The sequence below is a fragment of the Oratosquilla oratoria genome, chromosome 43 (assembly GCF_046742065.1).
Source record: "Oratosquilla oratoria isolate Oo_2021 chromosome 43, ASM4674206v1, whole genome shotgun sequence".
Classification (NCBI taxonomy): Eukaryota; Metazoa; Arthropoda; class Malacostraca; order Stomatopoda; family Squillidae; genus Oratosquilla; species Oratosquilla oratoria.
Window position 1 is genome coordinate 14,664,630 of NC_134819.1, and position 25,145 is coordinate 14,689,774.

A 25,145-nucleotide genomic window follows, 5' to 3' on the forward strand; every position below is an offset into this window, starting at 1 on the left:
GGACTCCTTCAGGCTCACCAGCGTTCTCCTTAAGAAGGGTAGGGACTCTCCACATCCAGAGTTCAAGCCCCTACCACCATGGCTGTCGATACCTGCAACCTTCGTTGTCAAAGCTTCCCAGTAAGAAGAAGTTATGTGATCAGGAAAGAGTACGAGCGCAGGCCCTACAAGGCATCTGCGCACTGTCGGAACCTAGAATGGCGGTCTATTATACGAATGGTTCCGTGGACCCCAACAAGCCTCGTAGTGCGGGGGCTGCCTTCGTGACGGATGGTTTGACCTTTGGCAGGAGAGTATCTGATCATGCATCCACTCTCCAAGCCGAGGCCAAAGCTGTCCAGGGAACATTAGAGCAAGCTCTAATATCTCGAGCTGGATTCACAGTCTCTGCTAGGCAGCTTAGAAACGACACAGCCCAGCGACAATGTACGCCTACTGACCTCCATCCTAGCACTCCTGCTGAAGCTACATCAGCAAGGCAGGAGTGTTACGCTCAAATAACAAGCCTTGATGTCAGGAAATTGCACGGCCCAGATGGAATTGCAAACTGGATATTAAAGGCGTGTAAAGAAGACCTGGTAGGCAAAATATACAATATAACAAGTAGTTTGCTTAAGGAAGGAAAAATACCAGAAGAATGCAAAAAGGCCAACAAGGAAGACCCAACAAATTACAGACTGGTTTCCCTTACAAGTACTGTAGCCAAAATTTTTGAAAAGGTTATCAAAAACAGATGGACAAAACATCTGAAAGATAATAATATACTAAACCTAAGACAGTTTGGATTCAGACAGGGAAGATCCTGTGTTACAAATCTGATCTGGTTTTACTCAAGACTATTATATATAATACAGGAAAGGGACAGATGGGCTGATTGTGCTTTCCTAGAGCTACACAAAGCTTTTGATAAAGTGCCACATAGAAAACTATTAGGAAAACTAAAAACCACATGAGGGGTACAAAGTAAACTACTGGAATGGATGGTTTCCTGCATGGAAGAAAAATGAGAGTAGTGCTTAGAGATAAGGGTTCTACTTGGGAAGAGGTGATTAGTGGAGTTCCACAGGGATTAGTACTGGCTCCAACATTGTTTGCTATTTATGTGAATATGGATGAGGATGTGAAATATTACATGAGCTTCTTGGCTGATGACACAAAATTGTCGAGAAAAGTGAGCACTGAAATAGATTGTAAATTGCTGCAAAGAGATCTGAACAGAATTTGGGAATGGAGTCAGAAGTGGGAAGTGGACTTCAGCATCAAGAAATGTAGTATTATGGAATTTTGAAAAAGTAAAAACAGGATATCAGGACAATATAAAATTGATGAAAACAATGTAAAGAAAGTGGGATTTGGAAAAGACCAGGGAGTAATCATCACAAAGGACATGTCCCCTGATAAACAGATTAACAAAATTGTCGGAGAAACCTACTACTTGCTGAGGTCAATGTAAGTGGCATTTGTTTACTTGGATGAAGAAATGGAGAAAATACTAGTCACACTGATAAGACTAAGACTGGAGCATGGATGAAGAAATGGTGGAGAAAATACTAGTCACACTGATAAGACTAAGACTGGAGCATGCAGCGACGCTATGGCCACCTAGTAAAAAAAAAAAAAAAAAAAAAAAAGACTGAAAAGGAAATTTGTGACCCAGGAACAAAGAAGAGAAAGAGGAGATTTGTTGACCATCTATAGAATCATGAGAGGTATGGAAGTCCTTGATAGAAAAGACCTACTAAAATGTGATATGAGAAGTATAGGACATGGAAAGAAACTCAAAAGGACAGTTATAGTACACCTAAAAAATAACAGCTTTCCCCACAGAATGGTGGATGTATGGAACAAACTGGACAAAATGATATTGTGTGCAAATACCATACACAAATTTAAGAACAATTTAGATACTGCAAGATACAGAGATGGGACACCATGAGCATAGCTCCCTTTCCCCTAAGATACAACTAGGTAAATGGTGTATCACAAGGGCTGAGCAATGTTTACATATGCCTTGTAGGTAGTTACATCATTGTCTAGTATGTTCAATGCAAAGCCATATATATGTAACAACCATGGTGACATCACACAACCCTAATGTAGCTCAATCTTAACATCAAACCAAATCCTTCATATGGCGGTGGCTGGCCAAAGCACACATCCACCTCATGTCAAACTTTTTATCTCCAACTGCATACAAATTCATATGAGAGATTACAATATATTACTGATTTCAGCAAGCTCATAGAGATAATTATCTTTGTATGATTATTTCTAAAGCAGTCCAATGTCACAAAAATTATAAGAATGATACTTTGAGGACTTTATTGGAATAAAAAGACACTAAAAACTATTTGTTCCTTTATTTAATTATACAGTGCATTCTCCCTTAGTATTATTCCTGTTGTTCTTACTTCTGCTGTATGGCAGATCCCTCAGAAACAACAGGCCATACACTAAAAGTCCATATAAAAACATTCATATTTTTTCTAGGCTAAACGTGGTTTCTTATTTTGTGGAGGTGGAGGCATAAGATCTCTGTCTTGCTTTCTAAATCGCTGAGTGTTGATGAATTGTAATAAAATCTCCTCTGTCACAGGATTCCGAATGGTCTGGCATACAGCTGTTCAATGAGAGAAGCAAATATTTATAAATTCTAATACTAAATATAATGACAAAGCCCATTAATAACCTTACTTCCCCCAACCCAAAAGAGCAGCCTTGAGATGCTGATCCTCTAGTCTCTGGACTGGGGCTAAAATCTGTTTATCAATTTTATGTATTCACACACACACATACTTTCGTCGGATGGACGGCGAGATTTGGAATTCCGAAGAAAAAGCGAAATCTACGTGGATCTCAACGCCAAGGAAGTACCTTATTGTATTTATAGGGAAGGGGAAAGCTTGTGATGTAGTGGGAAAGTGATAAAAAAGAAGGGGAGGGATTATTGAGGGAAATGGAAGGAAATGAGGAAGAGGGGGTGGTCCAGGAGGCCAGGCGTCTTGTAAACAAAAGACGGACCGATGATGACGATGATTTCGGTGATGACGGGATCAACAAAAATGTAAAGATTAGAAATATAGATAACAGCAGCACAGTGGAAGGTGATGATAATAGTTTCCAGGGATTTAAAGAGGGTGAGGGGGATACCAACCTCCCCCAATTGGCAAGACTAGAGGAAAAACTTGATAAAATGACCGAGCATTGGGAAAATAGGTTCGGTAACGTAGTCAAGATTGCGCAGAGTTGAAAGATTGGAAGAACTAGAGGTGAACAAAAGCTTAACATTAGAAATAGAAGAATTAAAAAGACAGTTAAAAGAAGTTAAAGAAGAGAATGAGGAATTAAAGAGGAATAATAAAGACAATAAAGAGGCCATAGCAAAGGAAGCACAGGGTTGGAAAAAAATCCAAGAAAACAGTAGAGTTGCATTTACTGACATAATTAAGCAACAAATGAAAGAACAAACTGAAGACTCAGTTATTAAAGTGATGAGACAGAAGGAGAATATAGTAAGAGACTTAGCAGACAAAAAGAAATGTATAATTATATTAGGAATGGAAGAGAAATTTAACCAAAATAGAACCACAAGAATTAAAGAGGAAAAAGAAAAAGTAAACAGTTTACTAGAATTAGTTCAGGAAGATGAACCTGAAATCATGAAACAAATTGAAGAGATGTTTAGACTCGGAAAATATAGTACAGATAAGACCAGACCAATTACAATTAAGATTAAATTCAGGTCACAAACAACAGCAGAGAATATCTTAGCAAAAACAGGGAAGCTAACAGCAAGTGAACAATATAAAAAGGTATGGATAAAAAGAGAAATGAATAAAGAGGAAAGAGAGGAAGAAAAAAATGAAAAGGCAAGAAGCTAAAGAAAAAAACGAGAACAGAACAGAGTCAGAAAAAGAAGAATTCTATTGGATAGTGAATATGAAAGTGAGGAAATGGACCATAACAGAAAGAAACAAAAAAGAAACAGAGAATACAATGGAAATAACAGAAAGTTAAGAGTGTCCTACACAAATATAGATGGATTAATAACAGGACTGAATGAACTGAATGAGTATCTGAAGGAAAAACAACCGGACATAGTGGGAATGTAGAGACAAAATTAAAAGGTCCACTACCACCCAACAGCATGGGACACAATGCATATAATTATTGGATTAGAAATAGAGAGATAAAACAAGGGGGTGGAGTTATGTTCCTGACTAAGAAGGATATAAACGTGAAGAGTGTCACATATGGAAAGAATAGAGTAGAGATGATTATGATAGAAGTAGAAGACAGAGATAAGAAGAACAGAAATTTTGTAATAAACTACGTGCCCCCAAAAACAGCCTCGTGGGAAGAGAGTGAACATAAAAGTATGTTAGAAGACACAAGAATAACATCAAACAAGATAATGGAAGATGGAGGAAGAATAGTTCTGATGGGCGACGTTAAATGCAAAGAAGTCTGCTGGGAAGATATGACAGTAAAGGGTGGAGAAGACTCATGGGGAAATGTTCTACTTGAGATGATTATTGACCACACAATGGCACAATGGATTCAAGAGAACACTAGGTATAGAAATGAAGAACCATTGAGACTAGACCTGAAATAGTGGAAAAGATAGAATACCAGGCACCAAGAAGTAAAAGTGACTACATATTGATAGAACTAGAACTAAATGAGGAAAAATACATGAAAAGAAATGAACAATATAGAAAAGGAAGATTGATGTATGAAAAAACAAATTTTGATAAAATAAGAGAATTCTTTCAAAATGAAAACTGGGAAAAGAATACACAAAGAAGATACAACAGTAGAAGAGAAATGGAATATTTTGACAAAAAATTATAAATGTGGAAAAGTATGTCCCAAGACAAAAACAAGAAAAAGAATATGTAAAGTGCTGGTACAACAAAAGTTGTAAGGAGTTAAAAGACAAAAGAGATAAAGCTGGGACCAAATGGAAGAAAGACAAGACCTGAAAAATGGAAAATATATACTAGTTATAGAATTCAATATGTACAAGTGTGCAGAGACGAAAAAAGAAAATATGAAAGAGATGTCATAGAAAAATGTAAAGATCAACCAAAACTATTTTACAGATTTATATCAACAAACTTAAAAACAAACAAGAATTAGAAAAATTACGACAAGGAGTTGAATACACAGAGGAAATAGAAATGGCGGAAATTATGAACAAGCATATTAAATCAGTGTTTACAAGGGAGAACATACAACCTGGAGAGATCAAATGGGAAGAGAAAGTCCCCCTATGAAAGAAATAGAAGTAACAAAGAATGAAATAATGAAACACTTGAGTAATCTTGATGTCAGAAAATCGCATGGACCAGATGAAATAGCAAACTGGATTTTGAAAGAATGCAAGAATGAACTGGCAGACAAAATACAAAGCATAATAAACAGTTCCTTGAAAGAAGGAAAAGTTCCAAAATATTGGAAAAGAGCAAATATAGTACCTATATACAAAGGAGGAAATAAAGAGGACCCTACCAACTATAGACCAGTCTCTCTAACAAGTACAATAGCAAAAATTTGTGAAAGAATTATCAAAAGTAGATGGGTAAAGTATTTAGAAAAAAAAACAACAACGTACTAAATCCAAGGCAGTTTGGATTCAGACAAGGACGATCATGCGTCACCAATTTAATATGTTTCTATTCAAGGCTAATAGATATAATACAAGAAAGAGATGGATGGGCTGATTGTGCATTTCTAGACCTAAAAAAAGCTTTTGACAAAGTACCACATAAGAAGTTACTTAAGAAATTAGAAACTGAAGGAGGAATACAGGGCAAACTGCTTAAATGGATGGAAGACTTTTTGCAAGAAAGAAAAATGAGAGTAGTGATAAGAGACAAACACTCTAATTGGGATGAAGTAATAAGCGGTGTTCCCCAAGGAACAGTTTTGGCCCCAATAATGTTTGCTGTATATATTAATGATATGGATAAAGAAATTGAAAGTTACATGAGCTTCTTTGAAGATGACACAAAACTGTTAAAAAAAGTGAACACGGAAGAAGATTGTGAGTCACTAAAGAGTGATCTCAATAAAGTATGGGAATGGAGTAGGAAGTGGGAGATGGAGTTCAATATCAAAAAGTGTAGTATAATGGAATTTGGAAAAAGCAAAAAAAGAATAACAGGATCATATAAATTGGGAGAAGAAGGAATAAAAAAAAGTAGAAAATGAGAAGGACCTGGGAGTCATTATTATGAATAATATGTCACCTGAGAAACATATAAACAAGATTTTTGGAGAAACATATAATTTAATAAGAACAATCAAAGTGGCATTTACATACCTGGATGAAGAAATGGTGGAGAAAATACTAATAACTTTGATAAGACCAAGATTGGAATATGCAGCAACGATGTGGTCACCAAATACAAAAAAATGTATAACAAAACTTGAAAGAATACAAAGAGCAATAACAAAATTGGCACCAACACTCTCAAAACTATATGAAGAGAGACTAGCAAAACTTGAGCTACAGACACTAGAGCAAAGAAGAGAGAGAGGAGATTTGATAACTATTTACAGAATCATGAAAGGCATAGAAATTATTGATAGAGAGGATCTGATAAAATGGAATGAAAGAAATACAAGAGGACACAGAAAGAAAATCAAGAAAGACAGCTATAGAAGAGATCTGAAAAAGAATAGCTTTCCTCATAGAGTAATAGACATTTGGAACAAGTTAGATGAGAAAGTAGTGTGTGCAAAAACAATATATGAATTTAAAAATAGTTTAGATAAAATGAGATATAAAGACGGGACACCACGAGCATAGCTCCCCTTTCCGTAAAATACAACTAGGTAAATACACACACACACATATATATATATATATATATGAGCAGTGGTTGCAGTGAGAGGCACTATGAAAATGACATGATGGATGAGGAAAATAGGGGAGAAATAAGAAAAGATGAGGTGAAAGCAGTTATTACAATGATGAAAGCAGGTAAGGCACTTGGGATAGATGGGAGCCATGTGGAGTGTCTGAAAAAGGGAGGTACAGTAATGGTGGACTGGCTGGGGAGGTAGTTTAATGTTTGTTTAAAGGAGAGTAAAGTGGCAGAGGACTGGGAGAGTGCCTCTATAGTTCTGCTTTACAAGGGAAAGGAGGGCAAAGGTGAAAGTACTAATTTCTGAGGGATCAATTTGTTGAGAGTAGTTGGGAAGGCTTATGGAAGAGTTTTGATTGAGAGGATTACAAGAGGATCAGAGGAAGTAATTGGTGATGAACAGAGTGGGTTTAGGAAAAATAGGAGTTGCATGGTCAAATTTTTGTGGTAAGACAGATATGTAAGAAAGATTTAGCTAGGGGTGAGGATGTTCTTGGGTCCTTTATGGATTTGGAAAAGGCTTATGACAGGGTAGACGGGAAGGCACTGTGGGAAAATTTGTAGATATAGGGGATAGGAGGAAAGCTGTTAAGGGTAGTCAAAAGTTTTTATGAGAGTAGTAGAGCCTGTTTTAAAATTAGAAATGGAGAGATCAAGTGGTTCGAGGTAAATGTAGGACTTTGTCAGGGATGTGTTATATCACCATGGCTGTTCAATATGTACACAGATGTTGTGGTATGGGAGGTAAATGCAAGGGTAGTGGGCTGGTTATGGTTAAAGAAAATTGAAAAAAGTGGCAGGTAAGCCAGTTGTTATTTACTGATGGCACTATGCTAGTGGCAGGATCAGAGGGGGGATAGGAAGTTAGTGATGGAGTTTGGGAAGGTGTGCAAGAAGAGAAAGTTGAAGATGTTGGTAAAAGTAAGGTGATGAGATGTACAAGGGGAGAGGATGGCAGAAATCTGGAAGTGATTCTTAAAGGAGAGAGGCTGGAGGAAGTGGATAATTTTAGATACTTGGTGTCCCATATGGTGGCAAAGGGAGGAGTGGAGGTGGAGCTAGATTTCAGACTGAGAGAAATGGATACTAGGAGATTGTGTCAACAGCACTGTATGGGGTAAAGACATGGAACATACGAGAGGAAGAGTTTAAATGTATTTACCTAGTTGAATTCTATGGGAAGGGGATGTATTGTTTTTGCATACACTGTTCTTTCATCTAATGTGTTCCATACATATACTCTCTGTGGAGAAAGTTATACTTTTTCAGGTCTCTTCTATAATTGTCCATTTTATGCTTCATACCATGTCTTCTTGTGTTTCTCCTATCCCAATTTAGTAAGTCTTCTCTATCAAGGACTTCCATGCCTTTCATAATTCTGTAGATGGTCAACAAGTCACCTTTTCCTCTTTTCTGTTCCAGAGTTGGCAACTCCAATTTTAACAATCTTTCTTCATATGAGAGTTTTGTTAATTCTGGGGCCATCTTAGTAGCTGTTCCCTGGATTCTCTCAATTTTTCTTATATTCTTCTTTGTACTGGGTGACCATAGTGTTACTGCATACTCTAATTTAGGCCTTATCAATGTAACTAGTATTTTCTTTACCATTTCCTCATACAAGTAGGTTAAAGCCACTTTTATTTATCTCATTAAGTTATAGGTTTTGCCAACAATTTTGTTTATATGTTTGTCAGGGGACATATCTTCTGTAATGATCACTCCCAGGTCTTTTCCAGATCCCTCTTTTACTTCTTATTCTCCAATTTTGTATCTTCCTGATATCATTTTTTCATTTTTTCCAAACTCCTTTATGCTACATCTTTTTTATGTTGAATTCCACTTCCCACTTTTAACTCCATTCCCAAACCCTGTTCAAATTCAGATCTCTCTGTAATGAGTCACAGTCTGTTTCAGTACTCTCTTTAACAATTTTGCATCATCTGTGAAGAAGCTCATGTAACATTCCACTCCCTTGTCCATGTCATTTACATAAATGGTGAACATTATTGGAGCCAGCAGCGATTCTTATGGGACTCCACTAATTACCTCTTTCCAAGTAGAAGTCTTATCTCTGAGCACCAACCTCTTTTTTCTTCCAGGCAAAAAGTCCTTCATCTATCTCAATAGTTTACCTTGTATCCCTCCTATGGTTTCCAGTTTTCCTAATTGTTTTTTGTGAGGAACTTTTGTCAAAAGCTTTTGATAGATCTAGGAAAGTGCAATCAGCCCATCTGTCCCTTTCTTGTATTATGTCTAGTAGTCATGAGTAAAAGCAAATCAAATTAGTGGTACATGATCTTCCCTGTCTAAATCCGAATTGTCTTGGATTCAGTATGTTATCCTCCAGATATTTTATCCATCCACTTTTTACAACTTTTTCACAGATTTTAATACTGTGCTTGTAAGGGAAACTGGTCTGTAATTTGTTGGGTCTTTTTTATTTCCTCCTTTATAAACTGGTATGATATAAACATTTTCCAGTCTTCTGGCATTTTTCCTTCTTTGAGTGAGCAACTTATTATGTTGTATATTTTGTCTGCTAGTTCTTCTTTACATTCTTTTAATATCCAATTTGCTATTCCATCCGGGCCGTGTGATTTTCTGACATCGAGGTCCGTTATTTGATCCATCATTTCCTTCCGTGTTATTCCTTCATGGGAGGGGATTTCACTTCTCTCCCTTCAACCCGTTGTTGCATTTTTTCTCTAGTGAAAACCGACTTGAAGTGTTTGCACATAACTTCAGCTATTTCGGTATCTTCTGTGTATTCTGTGTTCCCTTGGCTGAGTTTCACTAGTTCCTGTTTGTTTTTCAGTTTCCCATCTATAGAGTAGCTTTGGTCCATCCTTATTTTTTTTATAGTGTCTTTCTCATAGTTACATTTTTCTTCCCTGCGTATTTTTACATATTCTTTCCTTTGATTAACATATAATTGCCACTTTCTAGGTTTCCTGTCTTTTCTCCATCTCTTCCAAGCTTTGTCTCTTCTATCTTTCACTTCACTGCACCTTCTATTAAACCAGCACTTAATGTACACCCTTTCCTGTTTTTGCTTTGGTACATATTTCTCCACTCCTTTATAGATCTTCATCAGAATCATCCATTTTTCTTCCACTTGTGTTTCTTCTTTGTAGAATTTTTCCCAGCTTGCTTTAAGAAAAAAAGTTCTTTAGTTTCTCAAAGTCTGTTTTGCCATACATCAGTCTACCTTTTCTGTGTTTCTCATTTCTCTTTATATATATTTCCTCCTCTAATTCTAACTTGAGTAGTATGTGGTCACTCTTTGCAATTGGTGTCTTGTATTCAATTTTGTCTACTATTTCAGGTTCTGACATAAATATTAAATCTAGTCTCAATGGTTCTTCATTATTTCTAAATCTAGTGTTTTCCTTTACCCATTGTGTCATTGTATGTTCCATGGTCATGTCGAGTAATACATTTCCCCATTGATCCTCTCCACCTTTCACTGTCATCTCTTCCCAACATATTTCTTTGCAATTAAAATCACCCATAAGTATTGTGTTACTTCCATCCGTTAGCATCTCATTTAATGAAGATTTTGTATCATCTAACATTTTGTAGTAATCTTTCTCCAAGACCCTGTTTTTGGGGGCACATAAACCACTGCAAATTTTCTGTTTTTCATGTCATTGTCTTCAACTCTTATTGTGATCATCTCTACCCTTTTCACTCCATATACAACTTTCGTCACATGTGTTTCTTAACCAGGACCAGGACTCCACCTTGTTTCTCTTCCCTGTTTCTAAGCCAGTCCAGTACTGTTTGGTAATAGTGGACCTCTTAATTTTGTCTCCACAATTCCCATTTCATCTGGTTTAGCTTCTGATAGGTAATCATTAAGTTTGTTCAATCCTGAGATCAATCCATTTGTATTAGTATATGCTAATTTTAATTTTCCACACTATGTTCTCTGAACCTTTCATTTTTTTTTCTCGAGTATACCATTGTTTCAGTCTCATATCTAGCACTTTCCAATAGAATTGCATTTTCTCAGTCTTTGTTCTTTTCTTGTTGTTGTTGTTGTTGTTGTTGTCGTTCCCTAGACTGTCTGTCCGAGCAGTCCTGCATAGAGCCGGTGGCCAGGGCTGGTTGCCGCTGTTTGGCCCCCAACTCTTGGGGTTGGGGGGTGGTCCCACGATGTAGACACTGCGGCTCCAGGACCTTCTTTTCTTGTTGTTTTCTTTAGCTTCATTTCTTAATGTCCTAATTCTTTCTCTTTCCTTGTCATTGATGTCTCTTTTTATCCATATATTTTTACAATGTTCATTTCTTGTCAATTTTCCTGTTCTTGTTAAGATTTCTTCCATTGCCATTTGTGACCTTAATTTGATATTTAGAGGTCAGCTTTTTCCTTCTCCTTCTTCTGAGAAGTATGGAGAAGTATGGTAGGGGTTACAAGGTTGAAAAGAGTTTGAAACAAGGTGAGGAGGAGAGCAGGGGTGGAAAAGGAGATGTGGGATAGGGTTGATGAAAAAGTATTGGGATGGTTTGGACACATGGAAAGAATGAGTGATGAAAGATTACTAAGTGTGGAAGGCAGAGGTGGATGGAGTCAATATGAGGGGACGACCAAGGATGAGATGGATGGATGAAGTAAAAGGGGTACTGAGCAAGAGGGGATGTCTGTAGAGGAAGGGAGAAGGCATGGGTGGAGAATGGCTGTGCATGGATGATACTGTGATGAATGGAAGGGAGTGGGTGGGGGATACGTACGGGGGGGTTAGGAAGGGGTTATGTGCGAATGATATTATGATGCAGCCCAAAGGGCTTTCTCCCCGTCTTCAATGAGGGGATGGAGAGGGGGTTGCTGACTAAATGAAGCGGCCTTGCTGTGGATGTCTTGTGTCTTGCCGCACTGCTTCTGACCCAGGGTGACGGGAGAGATGTTGGGATGACCCATCATCCAGGAGCCAAGATGAGAGGGAGGGAGAGGTGGTGAATGGGGCTGGAATGGGTGGAGCTGAAATGGGTGGGAGTGGAATTATGTCCTTTGATTTTAGCTACCTCCATTGTAAAGGGGAAAAAGTCTTCGGTTCATGTGTATGTATGTATATAATATTTTTTAGAAGAGCTGACAACTGGCAACTACTACCCTCAATATAAATTGCCAAAGAGATTAAAAAAGACCAGTACTAATTCAACACACACACATCCCTACAGGCCACCAGGCAGGCCCAGAAGTCATTCAAGGAAGAAATGTAGTGTTGTTGTCTAGCTATTGTTTGTATGGGGCATTGTAGAATGAAGTGGTCCATGTCTTTTGCATGGAGGTTGTATCCTAGGTAGTTTGATTCTGTGGCCACGCTTTTTTTGTGTTGATGCTATTTTAATGCTGGATGTTAGCCACTTCAGTACAACTCAAACTCTTGCATGCAGCATCAGCTGCCATATGTAATTTGCATCACACTATTCATTTTATAATCACACTACTCACATTATAAAATATAAAGTTAATGCTGTATTACTTGTTCTCTTTTACTCTTAATAATAATAAACACAGAAAACATAATCAAAACAGTTCACAGAATCTGGGTAACTCATGTACAACAAAAAATATATATAATCAAAATGCCGATGTCGGTATCCTCATGATACCCACTCACGCCTCATGACACCTACATAGGTGTCATTGTACCAAAGTAGTTAAAACTATGGAAAGATGAAGGGAGGGGATGGCACTTGAAGGGGGAATTTTACTTCTTCCTCTTCGTCATTACAATACAGTAACAATAATTACAACAATAATAATAATATTGTTACCTACAGTTTCACTGAATGGAAAATGCATCCCCACACTGACTAGCAATGGTGTTCAGAACTTCCACAGACCTCTTTGGGAAGAAACATTGGATTGCTGTACTGTCTTAGTGAGAGACAGAAATATTGGACCTCTGACTTGTCTTAGTAAGTGACTGTCCTTATGTTACCAGATTACAGCAACAGGAGGAAAGGGTGAGGTCATTGATTATACTATTAGCACTCCTTATATGAAAAGGTGAATGAAATTCACTTGTAGTTCATAAGAGAGATATCTTAGGTCCAGTCTGGAGACTAAGTGTCAACCCATTAAGGGGTGTACCTCCAAACAGAGTTGAAGATGTTAATGGAATTTCATAATGACTCTGTCATTCTTGCTGGACCACCAATTATTGATACCTGTCATTGTTCTTTATTCTCTTATCTACTCTAAAGATTTTGAATAATGCAAGAGTTTTCCATATGGTAAAATAGTATGGTTGCATAAACCAGACTCAGCTGTTGGGCCTTGCTGTAGTGGAACAGTGTTTAGCTGTATTCCTTTGACCCAAACAGTGTAGCTGGGGACAGGGCAACTTTTCATCCCCAAGGTAATGAGATTTTTTCTCCTCCTTATAAGGGGGTCAAGGCTATATGTCTGTGTTACATGGGTTCTTTTCTACAAACTTATCTTCCCAGTTAAGAAATTCAGACATCAAACTATCCACAAGGTATATATATTCAATATTCTGACTCAGTGCAGTAGGTGGGATACAAGGATGATCTATTATCCACATGGAGTTAAGATGAGAGGGAGGAAAGGGTGGTGGAAGGGAGTGGAATGGTTGGGAGTAGCCTTTGATTTGGCTACCTCCCTTACAATGGAGAAAAATCTCTTGGTATACAGATAGAAATATATTCAAAACAAATCCTACTGAACAATTACAAACCTGCTGCTGTAGTATAACTGTTAGGGAATGACTTGTCTGTCCGTTCACGCATAAAGACCCATTGACCTCTGTCAAACTTGCATTCAATTATCTTGTTGTTGAGCTCTCGCAGCTGCTTGTTCACCTTCATCTCCCCAAAAGGTGGGTCAAAGCCACCTACAAACAGCTGTCCTATAGTTTGGGTGAGCAGCCTATAAAAAAAAAAAGAAAAAGAAAAGAAAAAAAAATAGACTGAGGATAAAACAAATTAACTTAAAGAAAAATCAATTATACTTCTCGAGCTCTTTTTGCAACAAGTGCACTGAAACACAATGAGCACACATTCAATAAGTTAAAAACAGTTTAAATAGAAAAAAAAATAAAAAAAATTGTGTGTGTGTGCTGCAGTGGAAATATATATATATATATATATATATATACATACGTATATATACATATGTATATATACATATATACATATATATACATATATATATACATATATATATATACATACAGTGAGACCTCTCATTAACGGAGTTAATTAGCTGCGTTTGCTGTGTTTTGAGTGGTTTTTGGGTGGCATAGTGATTGCACGCACTAAACAAGATCACCAAAAACAGCATAAACACGGCAAAAACACAGTAAACACAGCTAATTAACGTCCGTTAATGAGACGTCTCACTGTATATATGTATGGATTTCTTGATTTATGCGTGTTTAGAATATGCAATTTTGGAATAACACAAGGTAAAAAAAAAAAAGTAATTTTTTCATATTACATGGATTATTTAGAATAACACAACGTAAAAAATCAAGTAAGCAATAGTAAAAGTTAACTGTTCACTTTATACGACTTTTACATTACGCCATCCCTTCAGGAACATGTCTCTTGCATAAACCGAGAAATCCCTGTATAAATATATGTAGGTGTGTGTGTGTATATATATATATATATATAATATATATATACACACATATATATATATATACACACACACGTACATACATGACTTAGATCACTGGTTTCCAAAGTGGACAGTCCTGCCCCCCTGGGTGGCAGTTAAAAGATTCTGGGGGGTGGTGAGGCTAACCGGCCCAGGTAGGGGGTCAACAAGTTGGCATTAGGAGCAGTTAATAAATATTTTGTTGTTTATAATTAAAGTATTATCAAAGTATGTGACAGCGGATAGGGAAGGAAAGATAGTTGCAGTGGGAAGCACAGGGAAAATGACACTGATGAATGAGTCGTGACCTCAGCTTAGTCTGCTCGTGACCTCAGCTCAGTCTGCTCGTGACCTCAGCTAGAGAGCTCCCTTTTCTGCACAGACACCAGCTATACGTATACAATACCTGTGAAATTTATATCTCCGAATAGTGTTAAGTGATTGTGTTGTGTTTTTGTAATTATATACGTATAACGCTATACAGTTACAGATATAAGATAAAGTGTAGTGTTCTATTTAAATTCAAAACAGTATTCTGTTACTGTACTCCAAAGGTAGGAGAAATAGAATAAGGTAAGCAGAGTAAGCTTCGTGTATTTAGTTTATTAGAGACTGCTTTGTTTTTTTTTCTTGTTGATTTGTATTTTCTCTTTGCCGTTTGTATTGCTAAAGGAGGAGTGAAATGGCTTGTGAAGGTTGTGTGAACCTGGAGGTCCGTCTCAGGATGTGTGAGGAGGAAATTCGTCTTCTCAGGAGTGCACTCCGTGAGAAGAGTGAACCCTCCCCACAACCCAAAGAGCGTTCCACTTCTTCCCCTTCTGTCACTGCCATGAGCGAGTGGCACTCCGAGGGGTCCCGTTTGTCGAGCCACCATTCGGTAGATGTGTGCCCTGTGGAGCAACCGCTGGCTCTTGAGCCAATCGTTTTCCTCTACTGGAGGATGAAGTGGCTAAAAACCCGGAGTTCTTGGTGGTGGGGGCCATGGCGCGAGGCTATGATGACATCCTGCAGCGGAAGACTAAGCGACGTTGCAAGCTTGTATGTCAACCAGGCTGTGGGATCGTCGATTGTACCCAGTCCATCAGGAAGCAAGGACAGACGAACACGGTTATGACTGTTCATACGGGAAGTAACGATGTAGGTAGGGTGAGATCAGAGGAACTTGTTCGGTTTTACAGGGTCCTCCTTCAGGAGATGAAGGCACGTGGGAGCCGTCATGTAGTCTGTGGGATCCTCCCGAGGATCTATGCAGGCTCATGTTGGAACAGTAGAGCCATAGGGATCAATGATAGGATATCGCAGTTGTGCACACAATTGGGATACCCCTTTCTTGATCCTTGGTATCTCTTTTCTAGGTGCCATGACCTTTAAGCTTCTGATGGGATACACCTTACCCATAGAGGCAAAGATGTTCTTACAAACCTCATTGTGGGAGTTTGTAATGAACTAGCTCCTTTTTTGGGGTAGAAGCCCAAAGGGAAGGGGAAATAGAATGTACTTGGGAAAACAGTGTAGAGTATAGCATTCATGTTGTTGTTGTTGTTGTCGTTCCCTAGACTGTCTGTCCGAGCAGTCCCGTCTCCCCAAGGAAGGCCACAGCCGAAACTGGGTTTTCCCACAAATCCTTTATAGAGTGTATGTTGTGTTGTTTGCGTGCATGATTGTGTATAATGCAGTCTTCCATTATGTGTTGTATGGTATGGGGTGAAGTGTTACATCCTGGGCAGCTGTTCACAACACGGTCGTCCAGCCTCTTCTGGTAGCTTAGAAGTGCTGGGTGGTGACCGCATCGCAGTCTGGCCAAGTGGACTCTGTCCTTACGTGGGAGAGAGGATTCAGAAGGGTGGATATCAGGGGGTCTGGCATGCAGCAGTGTGTTGTCTTTCAGTGTGTTAATGGAGCGGTGAGTGATATGATTATGAATATGTTTCCGGAGGCTGGTATTTGGTGGTTGTGGAGGAAGAGAAGAGAGTATCTGTGTGTAATAAAGGTCTTTGGGTGTAGTTTTAATGTTTCAAATGTTTCATGTAGTTTTAATGTTTAATGTTTCATGTAGTTTTAATGTTTCATGTTAGCATTAATGTAGAACAATGTGCCAGTATAGGACAAAATATAATTTTAGGATATAATGTCGGTAGAGGACGAAATGTTACATTAGGATGTAATGTCAAAGGACAAAATGTCACGATGGGATGTAATGACAGTGGAGGACAAAAGATCACGATGGGAAGTAATGATAGTGGAGGACAAAATATCACGATAGGATGTAATGATAATGAAGGAAAAAATATCACGGTAGGATAGAATGTCACTGGAGGACAAAACATCATTTTAGGAAGGGATGCCGGACATAATGTCAATGAACGATGGGAGGCCAGCGTGAATCACGGTGACGTAGGGGGACAAAGTGTACAAAAGAGATCAGATGACTGTGATCGACCAGATGTCCATGATGGGGTAAATGTTAATTTTAATGGGAGAAATGTTAATGAGGCATTGAATGTCAATGAAGGACCAAATAGTAATATAGAGCAAGATATAAATAAAAAACAAAATGATAATGTAAGACATGATATTGAAACTCAATATGTGTCAAAAAGAAATCACGAGTTTCTTAAAACTATGTACTTTAATGCTCGTACTATTAGGAACAAATTTCAAGAAATACAGGCATACATCAAAAGCGAAAATCTCCATATGATGGGAATAACCGAGACATGGTACAGAGTTCGAAGCTGAATTTAATATTGCGGGATTTAAACACTTTCATCAGGATAGAAACCACAAGAAAGGTGGGGGTGTTCTGTTGTACATTAAAACCAACGTTCATGCTTGTGTTTTAGAGAAAGTGAAACAGGATACATATGATAGTTTGTGGGTTGAGTTAACCCAAACAAATGGACAAAAAATGAATGTAGGTGTAATATATAGGCCAAAGACGTTATCATAAGCAGACGACAAACTGTTATTTCAAGAAGTGTCTAGTTTCTGCAACCGGGATTTATTGATAATGGGTGATTTCAATTTTACTGACATTGATTGGATGACCCTTGAACATGGCCATATAGGTAGTTGCTTGATTGATTTTCTTGGTGACAATTACTTAATTCAGCATGTAAAAGAGCCCACAAGATATGGAAACTTACTCGATCTAAAAAAGACAATAAGAAAAAGAAAACAACAATACGAAACGAACATCGCTGATAAATCCAAAGAGAATCCCAAAGAATTCTATAGTTACATTAGAGATAAAAAGGTTGTTAGGAATCACATTGGTCCACTATTATCTGCTGACAGTCAACTTGAATATTCAAATGAAGGAATGTGTAATATCTTAAACAATTATTTTAGCTCAGTATTCGTAAATGAAACACCTCAAAGCGACCTCCAAACTGAAACCTGTGAAAAGTCTACGGTAAACCTACTATGGTAAATATAACAAAAGAAAAAATTTAAAGGTGTATAGATAAACTCAAAGTTAATAAAACACCAGGGCCTGATGGTTGGCATCCAAGAATCTTAAAGGAAATGAAAAATGGGATTGTTGTTCCATTAGAAATTATTTTCAAGAAATTCATCATATCCGGAGATGTCCCAAGAGAATGGAAGCTAGCTAACATTACTCCCATATTCAAAAAAGGTGACAAAAAGAAGCCAAATAACTATAGGCCTATAAGTTTGACTTCAATCGTTGGAAAAATAATGGAAATTATCATCAGAGATGCTATCGAACATCATTTAAAAAGTAACCGTTTGATAAATGATAGCCACCATGGTTTCAGACGGAAACGTTCTTGCGTGACTAACTTACTTGAATTCTACAACACAATTATCTCGAATTATGACAAAAAAAACAATATAGATTTAATATATCTAGACTTTGCAAAAGCTTTTGATACCGTCCCACACGAAAGACTAATTACTAAATTAGCTTTACACGGAATAAGTGGTAGCCTATTAAGTTGGACTAGTAATTGGTTGAATGGTCGAAAACAGAGTTGTTTTAGATGGAAAAACTTCTGGATGGAAAAATGTTACAAGTGGAGTTCCTCAGGGTTCCATTCTTGGGCCACTTCTCTTCATAGTATACACGCTCCTCTACTTACGTTAATCTGTTTTACGTTTTTTCGATTTTACGTTTGAACTGACTGTAAAAAAAAAAATTGTAAAAAAAAAAAAAAAAAAAAAAAAAAAAAATTGAGGGAACTTTTGAGTTTAGCGTGCTCTCTGTAGTACGAGATGTTCAAACAATACTTACGCATGACGCTGCGTCCATTGTTTACATGGCACAAACGACAGAATGAACCTGCTTTGCCTCCTCCTCCTCCTCCACCATCTCACTTTATGTTGCTTGAATTTGATTTATTTGAAATTAATGTTATTATTTTACAATGTTATGTTTATAATTAATGATTTATGGATGTACAGTACAGTATGAATGGTCATACATTACTGGAACATACAGTAACAACTTACGTTCATTTTCACATTACATTCGGCCGTTCAGATCGTAACTAAAACGTAAGTTGAGGAGAGTCTGTATATAAATGATATAGACCATGGACTAAAATCTACTGTTTCCAAATTTGCTGATGATACAAAACTGTGTGGAATGGCAAATGATCACTTTAACCAATTAGATATTCAAGAAGATTTCGATAAATTACAGCAATGGTCTGAAAAGTGGCTGATGAAATTTAACACAAGTAAATGCAAGGTAATGCACATAGGTAAAAATAACAGTAAGTACGATTACAAGTTATTTGGAAATTCGTTAACAAAAGTGGATAGTGAAAAAGATCTCGGTGTAATTATCAGTAACAACCTCAAATCATCCAAGCAGTGTATTTCAGCCTCTGAGAAAGCAAATAAGATTCTAGGCCTGATTGTGCGATCTTTTGATTTCAAAAGTCCACACTCATTAACCCCTTCCATACGGTGTCGCATACATAGGCGGCATGAGGAGTAAGTGGATACGCGAGGCTGCCATATCGGCGTCTTGATTATATTTATTGTAGTTGGCCCTGCGTAATGACATACTCTCTAAACTGTCTTCATCACATTTTCTATGGTTATCAAAATTTACAGGTGAAAGAGAGAACGATCGATATAAGTGGTGACTATATTTTATGATGCGAGTATTATTACGACACATTGTACGTCTGACAGCTAATGCTGCCCGCGAGATTTTGAACCGGAGTGAAGAGGTTAACAAGCTATATAAATCGTTAGTTTGTCCACATTTGGAATATGCTGTTTCTGTATGGTCACTAAATCTCATTAAAGACATTGACAGATTGGAAAAAGTACAACGGCGAGCCACAAAACTGATTCCAAATATCAAAAATAAATCATACGAAAATCGACTAAAACATATGAATCTGTTTTCCCTAAAAAAGCGTAGACTCAGAGGTGACTTGATGGTCTTTAAAATTCTAAAGGGAACTGACATCAAAAGTGACAAAATTTTCACATTGAATGAGAATCAGACAAGAAACATTGGTCTCAAACTGTCCGGAAACAACTTTGCCAACCGTGTAGTTAATGAATGGAATAAACTTCCTGCACAGGTAGTGCAATGTAGTTCAGTTTGAAGCTTTAAGAATCATTTAGATAAACACATAAGCAAGATGCTGTAATGATTATAATTTATTTTATATTATTTGTTTTTGTTTTGTTATCATTTGTCTGTTTGATTTTCATTTATTATTAGTTATATGTCAATTTATTATTTACTATTTACCTGTTTGTTTAATATTTAACTGTACCTATGCATTTATTTATTTTATTTGTTATTTACATTATTATAGTTTTTATATATTATTCTATTATTATTATGATTTTTTTTCGCATCCGTCCTAGATATGGACCAAAAGGTCTCTTGTCGGCATGCTCCGCCTTTGTAATCCTTTGAAAAATGGAGGAGAAATAAGGAAAGATGAGGTGAAAGCAGTTATTAAAATGATGAGAGCAGGTATGACACATGGGTTGGATGATGTCATGCAGAATGTCTAAAAAGGGAGGTACAGTGATGGTGGACTGGCTGGTGAGGTCATTTAATTTTTGTCTAAAGGAGGGTAGAGTGCCAGAGGACTGGAGGAGTGCCTGTATAGCTCTACTTTACATAGGCAAGGGGGACAAATGTAGGTAAACTAGTTTTAGAGGGATCAATTTGTTGAGTGTAGTTGGGAAGGCATATAGGAGGATTTTGACTGAGAGGATTAGGAAAGGATCAGAGGGAATTGGTGAGGAACTGAGTGGGTTTAGATAGGTAGGGGATGCATGGATCATATTGTTGTGCTAAAACAGATGAGAAAACTTTAGCATTGGGTAAAGATGTTTTTGGGCCTTTATGGATTTGGAAAAGGTTTATGACAGGGTGGACAGGAAGGCACTGTGGGAGGTTTTGTAGATATATGGGATAGGAGGAAAGCTGTTAAGGCCAGTCAAGAGTTTTTATGAGAGTGCCCGTGTTAGAATTACAAATGGAGAGAGTGGTTTGAGTTAAAGTAGGACTTCACCAGGGATGTCTTATGCTGCCATGGCTGTTCAATATGTGCATGGATGGGGTGGAGCAGGAGGTAAATGCAAGGGCAATGGGCAGGGGATTGGTTTTGGTTAAAGAAAATAGAGAAAAGTGGAGCAGTAGGCATTACTCAGGTCAGGTCAAACTGGGGTAGCTGCTTCAAACAGTGAGAGAGGGAGTGATTGTGTTTCAGTGATCAGTGCAGAAGAGGTACAATCTCTATGTAGTAGAATTGTAGCTTTAGAGAAGACTGTTGAGGACCTTATAAGGGAGAATCCCATTCTTTGTTCGAAGGCCCAAACACAATGACAAACCTTGTTTGGAACCTGGGTGGAAAACAGTATACAATAAAACATGGAGAGATGGTAAAAAGCTCTCACCAGGCCTGTTTGAATGCAGAAACTCATTTTAAGCTCTCGTGAGGCTACAAGAAGAAATGAAGATGCAAGAGAAGGGTAGTGCAGTCACTAGATCCCTGCCCATAGGTTAGATTTTGGTTGTAATAGATAGCCAGGTGAGATACTTAGATAAGGCCTTCTGCAACAAAGATAGGAAGCATAGGACCTATATGTGTTTCCCTGGGGCAGGGATAGGTGATGTTAGAGACAGGATTGAAAATTGTATAGTCGGGGAAGGTTTATTGACCTAGTTGTATTATACGGGAAGGGAGCTATGCTCGTGGTGACCCATCTCTGTATCCCTCAGCATCAAGTTTTTTCTTAAAATCTTGTATAGTGTTTGCACACACTGTTTCATTGTCTAATTTGTATCTATCACTCTGTGTGGGAAGCTGTTCCTTTTAAAATTTCTTCTGTAGCTTCTGTAACTTTCTTTTTAAGTTTCTTTTCGTGTCCTCTCATTTTACCGTTGTCCCATATTAACAAGTCAGCCCTATCTAAAACTTCCATTCCTTTCATTATTCTGTAGTCAGCAGGTCACCTCTTTCTCTTCTCTGTTCCAAAGTTGGTAGTTCTAATCTGGACAGTCTTTGCTCATATGTTAGTTCAGAAAGAGTTGGTGCTAGTTTGGTTGTTGCTCTTTGTAGCCTTTCTAGTTTTTTAATGTTCTTTTTGGTACTGGGTGTCCAGAGTGCTGCTGTGCACTTGAGTTTTGGTCTTATTAGTGTAGTTAGGATTTTCTTTATCATTTCTTCATCCAAATAGGCAAACGCCACTTTGATTGATCTCAATAAATTGTAGGTTTCTCCGAATATTTTGTTAATATGCTTATCTGGTGTCATGTCCTTGCCAATCATCACTCCAAGATCTTTCTCTGAGTTTACTTTTTTCACCTTTTCTTCACCAATTTTGTAATCTTTTGATATTCTGTTTTTACTCTTTCCAAACTCCATTATACTACATTTCTTTATATTGAATTTTACTTCCCACTTTTGGGTCCAATTCCAAATCTTGTTGCAATGAGTTGCAGTCTTCCTCCATTTTTACCTTCTTTAGTATCTTTGCATCATCTGCAAAGAAATTCATATAACACTACACCTTCATCCATGTCATTAATGTATATGGCAAACATGATCGGGGCCAGTACTGATCCCTGCGGGACACTACTTTTCACTTCTTCCCAGTTTGAGAATTTTTCTCTAATTACAACTCTCATTTTCCTCCCAATCAGGAAGTCTTTCATCCATTCCAATAATTTTCCTCTGATGCCACCTTTTGACTCTATCTTCATAAGTTTTATATGTGGTACCTTGTCTATGATAGAGGAAAACTCTGTTCATAGAGAAATGATGACACTTTTATACTACGACTGTCCCTCCGTTATGCTGTCCCCCAACACCTTGTTGCTGTCCTGTACCATTTCTCTGAGTATTCTTTTTCTGTGGTGGGGGAATTCCCTGAGGTGGGAGAAAAGAATACTGCCACCAAGTATTCCCACTTGGATCGTAAGAGGCGAGAAGAAAGGGATGGGGATTGGGACTAGGCATCCTTCTCCTTGTAGCCCCACAGGGGACATTCCTAAAAGAAAAAGTAAAGGCATAAGAGGGTCTGGGAGTTTTCGGAACAGCACCCTAAGGTTTGGGTCTTTTAATGTGCGTGGATGTGGTACAGATGAGAGTAAAAGGGAAGAGATAGGTAGTATGTTTGTGAGAAGAAAGATGGATGTGTTGGCTTTGAGTAAAACTAAGTTGAAAGGGAAGGGTGAGTGTAAGTGGGAGGTTATCAGGAGTGAAGAGAGGGCGAGGGAGGGAAGGGGTGGCTATTCTAGTAAGTGAAGAGATAGGTAAACGTGTATTGGAGTGGAAGGAGGTTTCCTCAAGGATAATGTGGATGAAGGTGAAACTGGGAAAGGAGATGTGGGTTTTTGTAAGTGCATATGGGCCTGGCAGTGAGAAGAGTGTAGAAGAAAGGGAGGTCTTTTGGATAGATTTAAATGAGTGCATAGTCAGGGAGAAATGTCAATGTAATAGTACTGGAAGACCTTAATGCTAGGGTAGGAAATGGTCCAATCGATGAAGTGGTTGGGAAATGTGGAGTTCCAGGAAAGAATCGGAGTGGAGAGTTGATGGTGGAAATGTGTCTAGAAAGAGAGTTAATGATAGCAAATACAGTGTTTTGGAAGAAAGTCAAGCATAAGTACACATGGGAGAGGGTGGTGGAGGGAAGGGTGGTAGATAGAGCATTAATGGATTATGTAATGGTACATAGGATTATGATAGGAAGAGTTAAGGATGTACATGTGCTAAGGGGAGAGGGTGTGGGAATATCAGATCATTTTTTAGTGGAAGGTAAGTTGAGAGTGGAGGATAGATGGAGAAAGAGGAAAGGCCCAAAAGGTAGGGAGGTTCTTAGAGTGAAAAGGAAAAGGAGAAGAAATACGAAAAAAAGCTGAAGGAGGAGTGGGAGGGAGTGAAGGATAGAGTAGAGCTAGGTGTGGAGGAGGAATGGGGATGGTTCAAGGAGGGAGTCATAAAGTGTGCAAGGATGGTGTGTGGAACAAGAAGGATAGGAGGAAATAGAAGGAAGGGTAGTGAATGGTAGGATGAGGAAACAAAGAAGGTTGTACGAGAGAAGAAGCGAGCTTTCACAGATTGATTACAAAATAGGACGAGGGAGTCATATGAGAGGTACAAAGACAAGAAAAGAGAAGTAAAGCAAAAGGTAAAGGAGGCAAAGAGAAGAGTAGATGTGAAATGGGGTAAGAGTATGACAGAAAATTTTGAAAGTAATAAAAAGATGTTTTGGAAAGAAATTAAGAGGAAGAGGAGGCGAATAAAGTAGAGAAGAAAAGGTAAAAGGTGCAGATGGAGAGATGATAATGGAAGAGAAGGCAGTAAGGGGAAGATGTGCAGAATATTTTAGGGAGTTGCCAAATGTGAAGGAAGATAGGGAGGGAAAGATAGCTGCAGTGGGAAATGCAAAGAAAATGAGAGTGATGAGTGAGGAGAATGAAGGAGAAATAAGGAAGGATGAGGTGAAGGCAGTTGTTAGGATGATGAAAGCAGGTAAGGCACCTGGTCTGGATGGATGCCATGCAGAATGTCTGAAAAAGGGAGGTACAGTGATGGTGGACTGGGTGGTGAGGTTATTTAATGTTTGCTGGAGAGAGGGTAGAGTGCTGGAGAACTGGAGGAGTGCCTGTATAGTTCCTCTTTACAAGGGAAAAGGGGACAAGTGTGAATATAGTAGTTTCAGAGGGATTAGCTTGTTAAGTGTAGTTGGGAAGGCTTATGGGAGGATCTTGATTGAGAGGATTAGGAGAGGAACAGAGGGAGTAATTGGTGAGGAACAGAGGGAGTAATTGGTGAGGAACAGTGTGGATTTAGGACAGGTAGAGGTTGTGTAGATCAGATCTTTGTGGTAAGACAGATATGTGAGAAAGCTATAGGAAAGGGGAAGGATGCTTTTTGGGCTTTTATGGATCTGGAAAAGGCTTATGATAGGGTAGACAGAATGGCACTGTGGGAGGTTATGCAGATATACGGGATAGGAGGAAAGCTTCTGGGAGCTGTCAAGAGTTTTTATGAGAGTAGTAGAGCTTGTGTCAGGATTACAAATGGAGAGTGAGTGGTTCGAGGTAAAGGTGGGACTTCGTCAAGGATGCGTTATGTTGCCCTGGGTGTTCAACTTATACATGGATGGGGTGGTGCGAG

The 25,145-nt window shown here is 38.2% G+C and overlaps 1 protein-coding gene across 5 annotated transcripts in view; it reads right to left on the reverse strand.

Moving 5' to 3' along the window:
* Positions 1 to 2,345: 2,345 nt before the first annotated feature.
* LOC143022079 (mRNA-capping enzyme-like) overlaps positions 2,346 to 25,145 on the reverse strand; it is a 268,589-nt gene continuing 245,789 nt past the window's right edge. For 3 of the 5 annotated variants that reach the window (XM_076180038.1, XM_076180036.1, XM_076180037.1), the window contains 2 exons: positions 13,583 to 13,773; positions 2,346 to 2,620 (listed from right to left, as the gene is read on the reverse strand). In XM_076180038.1, coding sequence (XP_076036153.1) covers positions 2,487 to 2,620; positions 13,583 to 13,773 — 325 coding nt within the window. In that variant the 3' untranslated portion in view covers positions 2,346 to 2,486. Of the gene's footprint in view, positions 2,621 to 13,582; positions 13,774 to 25,145 lie in introns of those variants that run through there. The other 2 variants (XM_076180040.1, XM_076180041.1) reach the window with 2 other exon arrangements.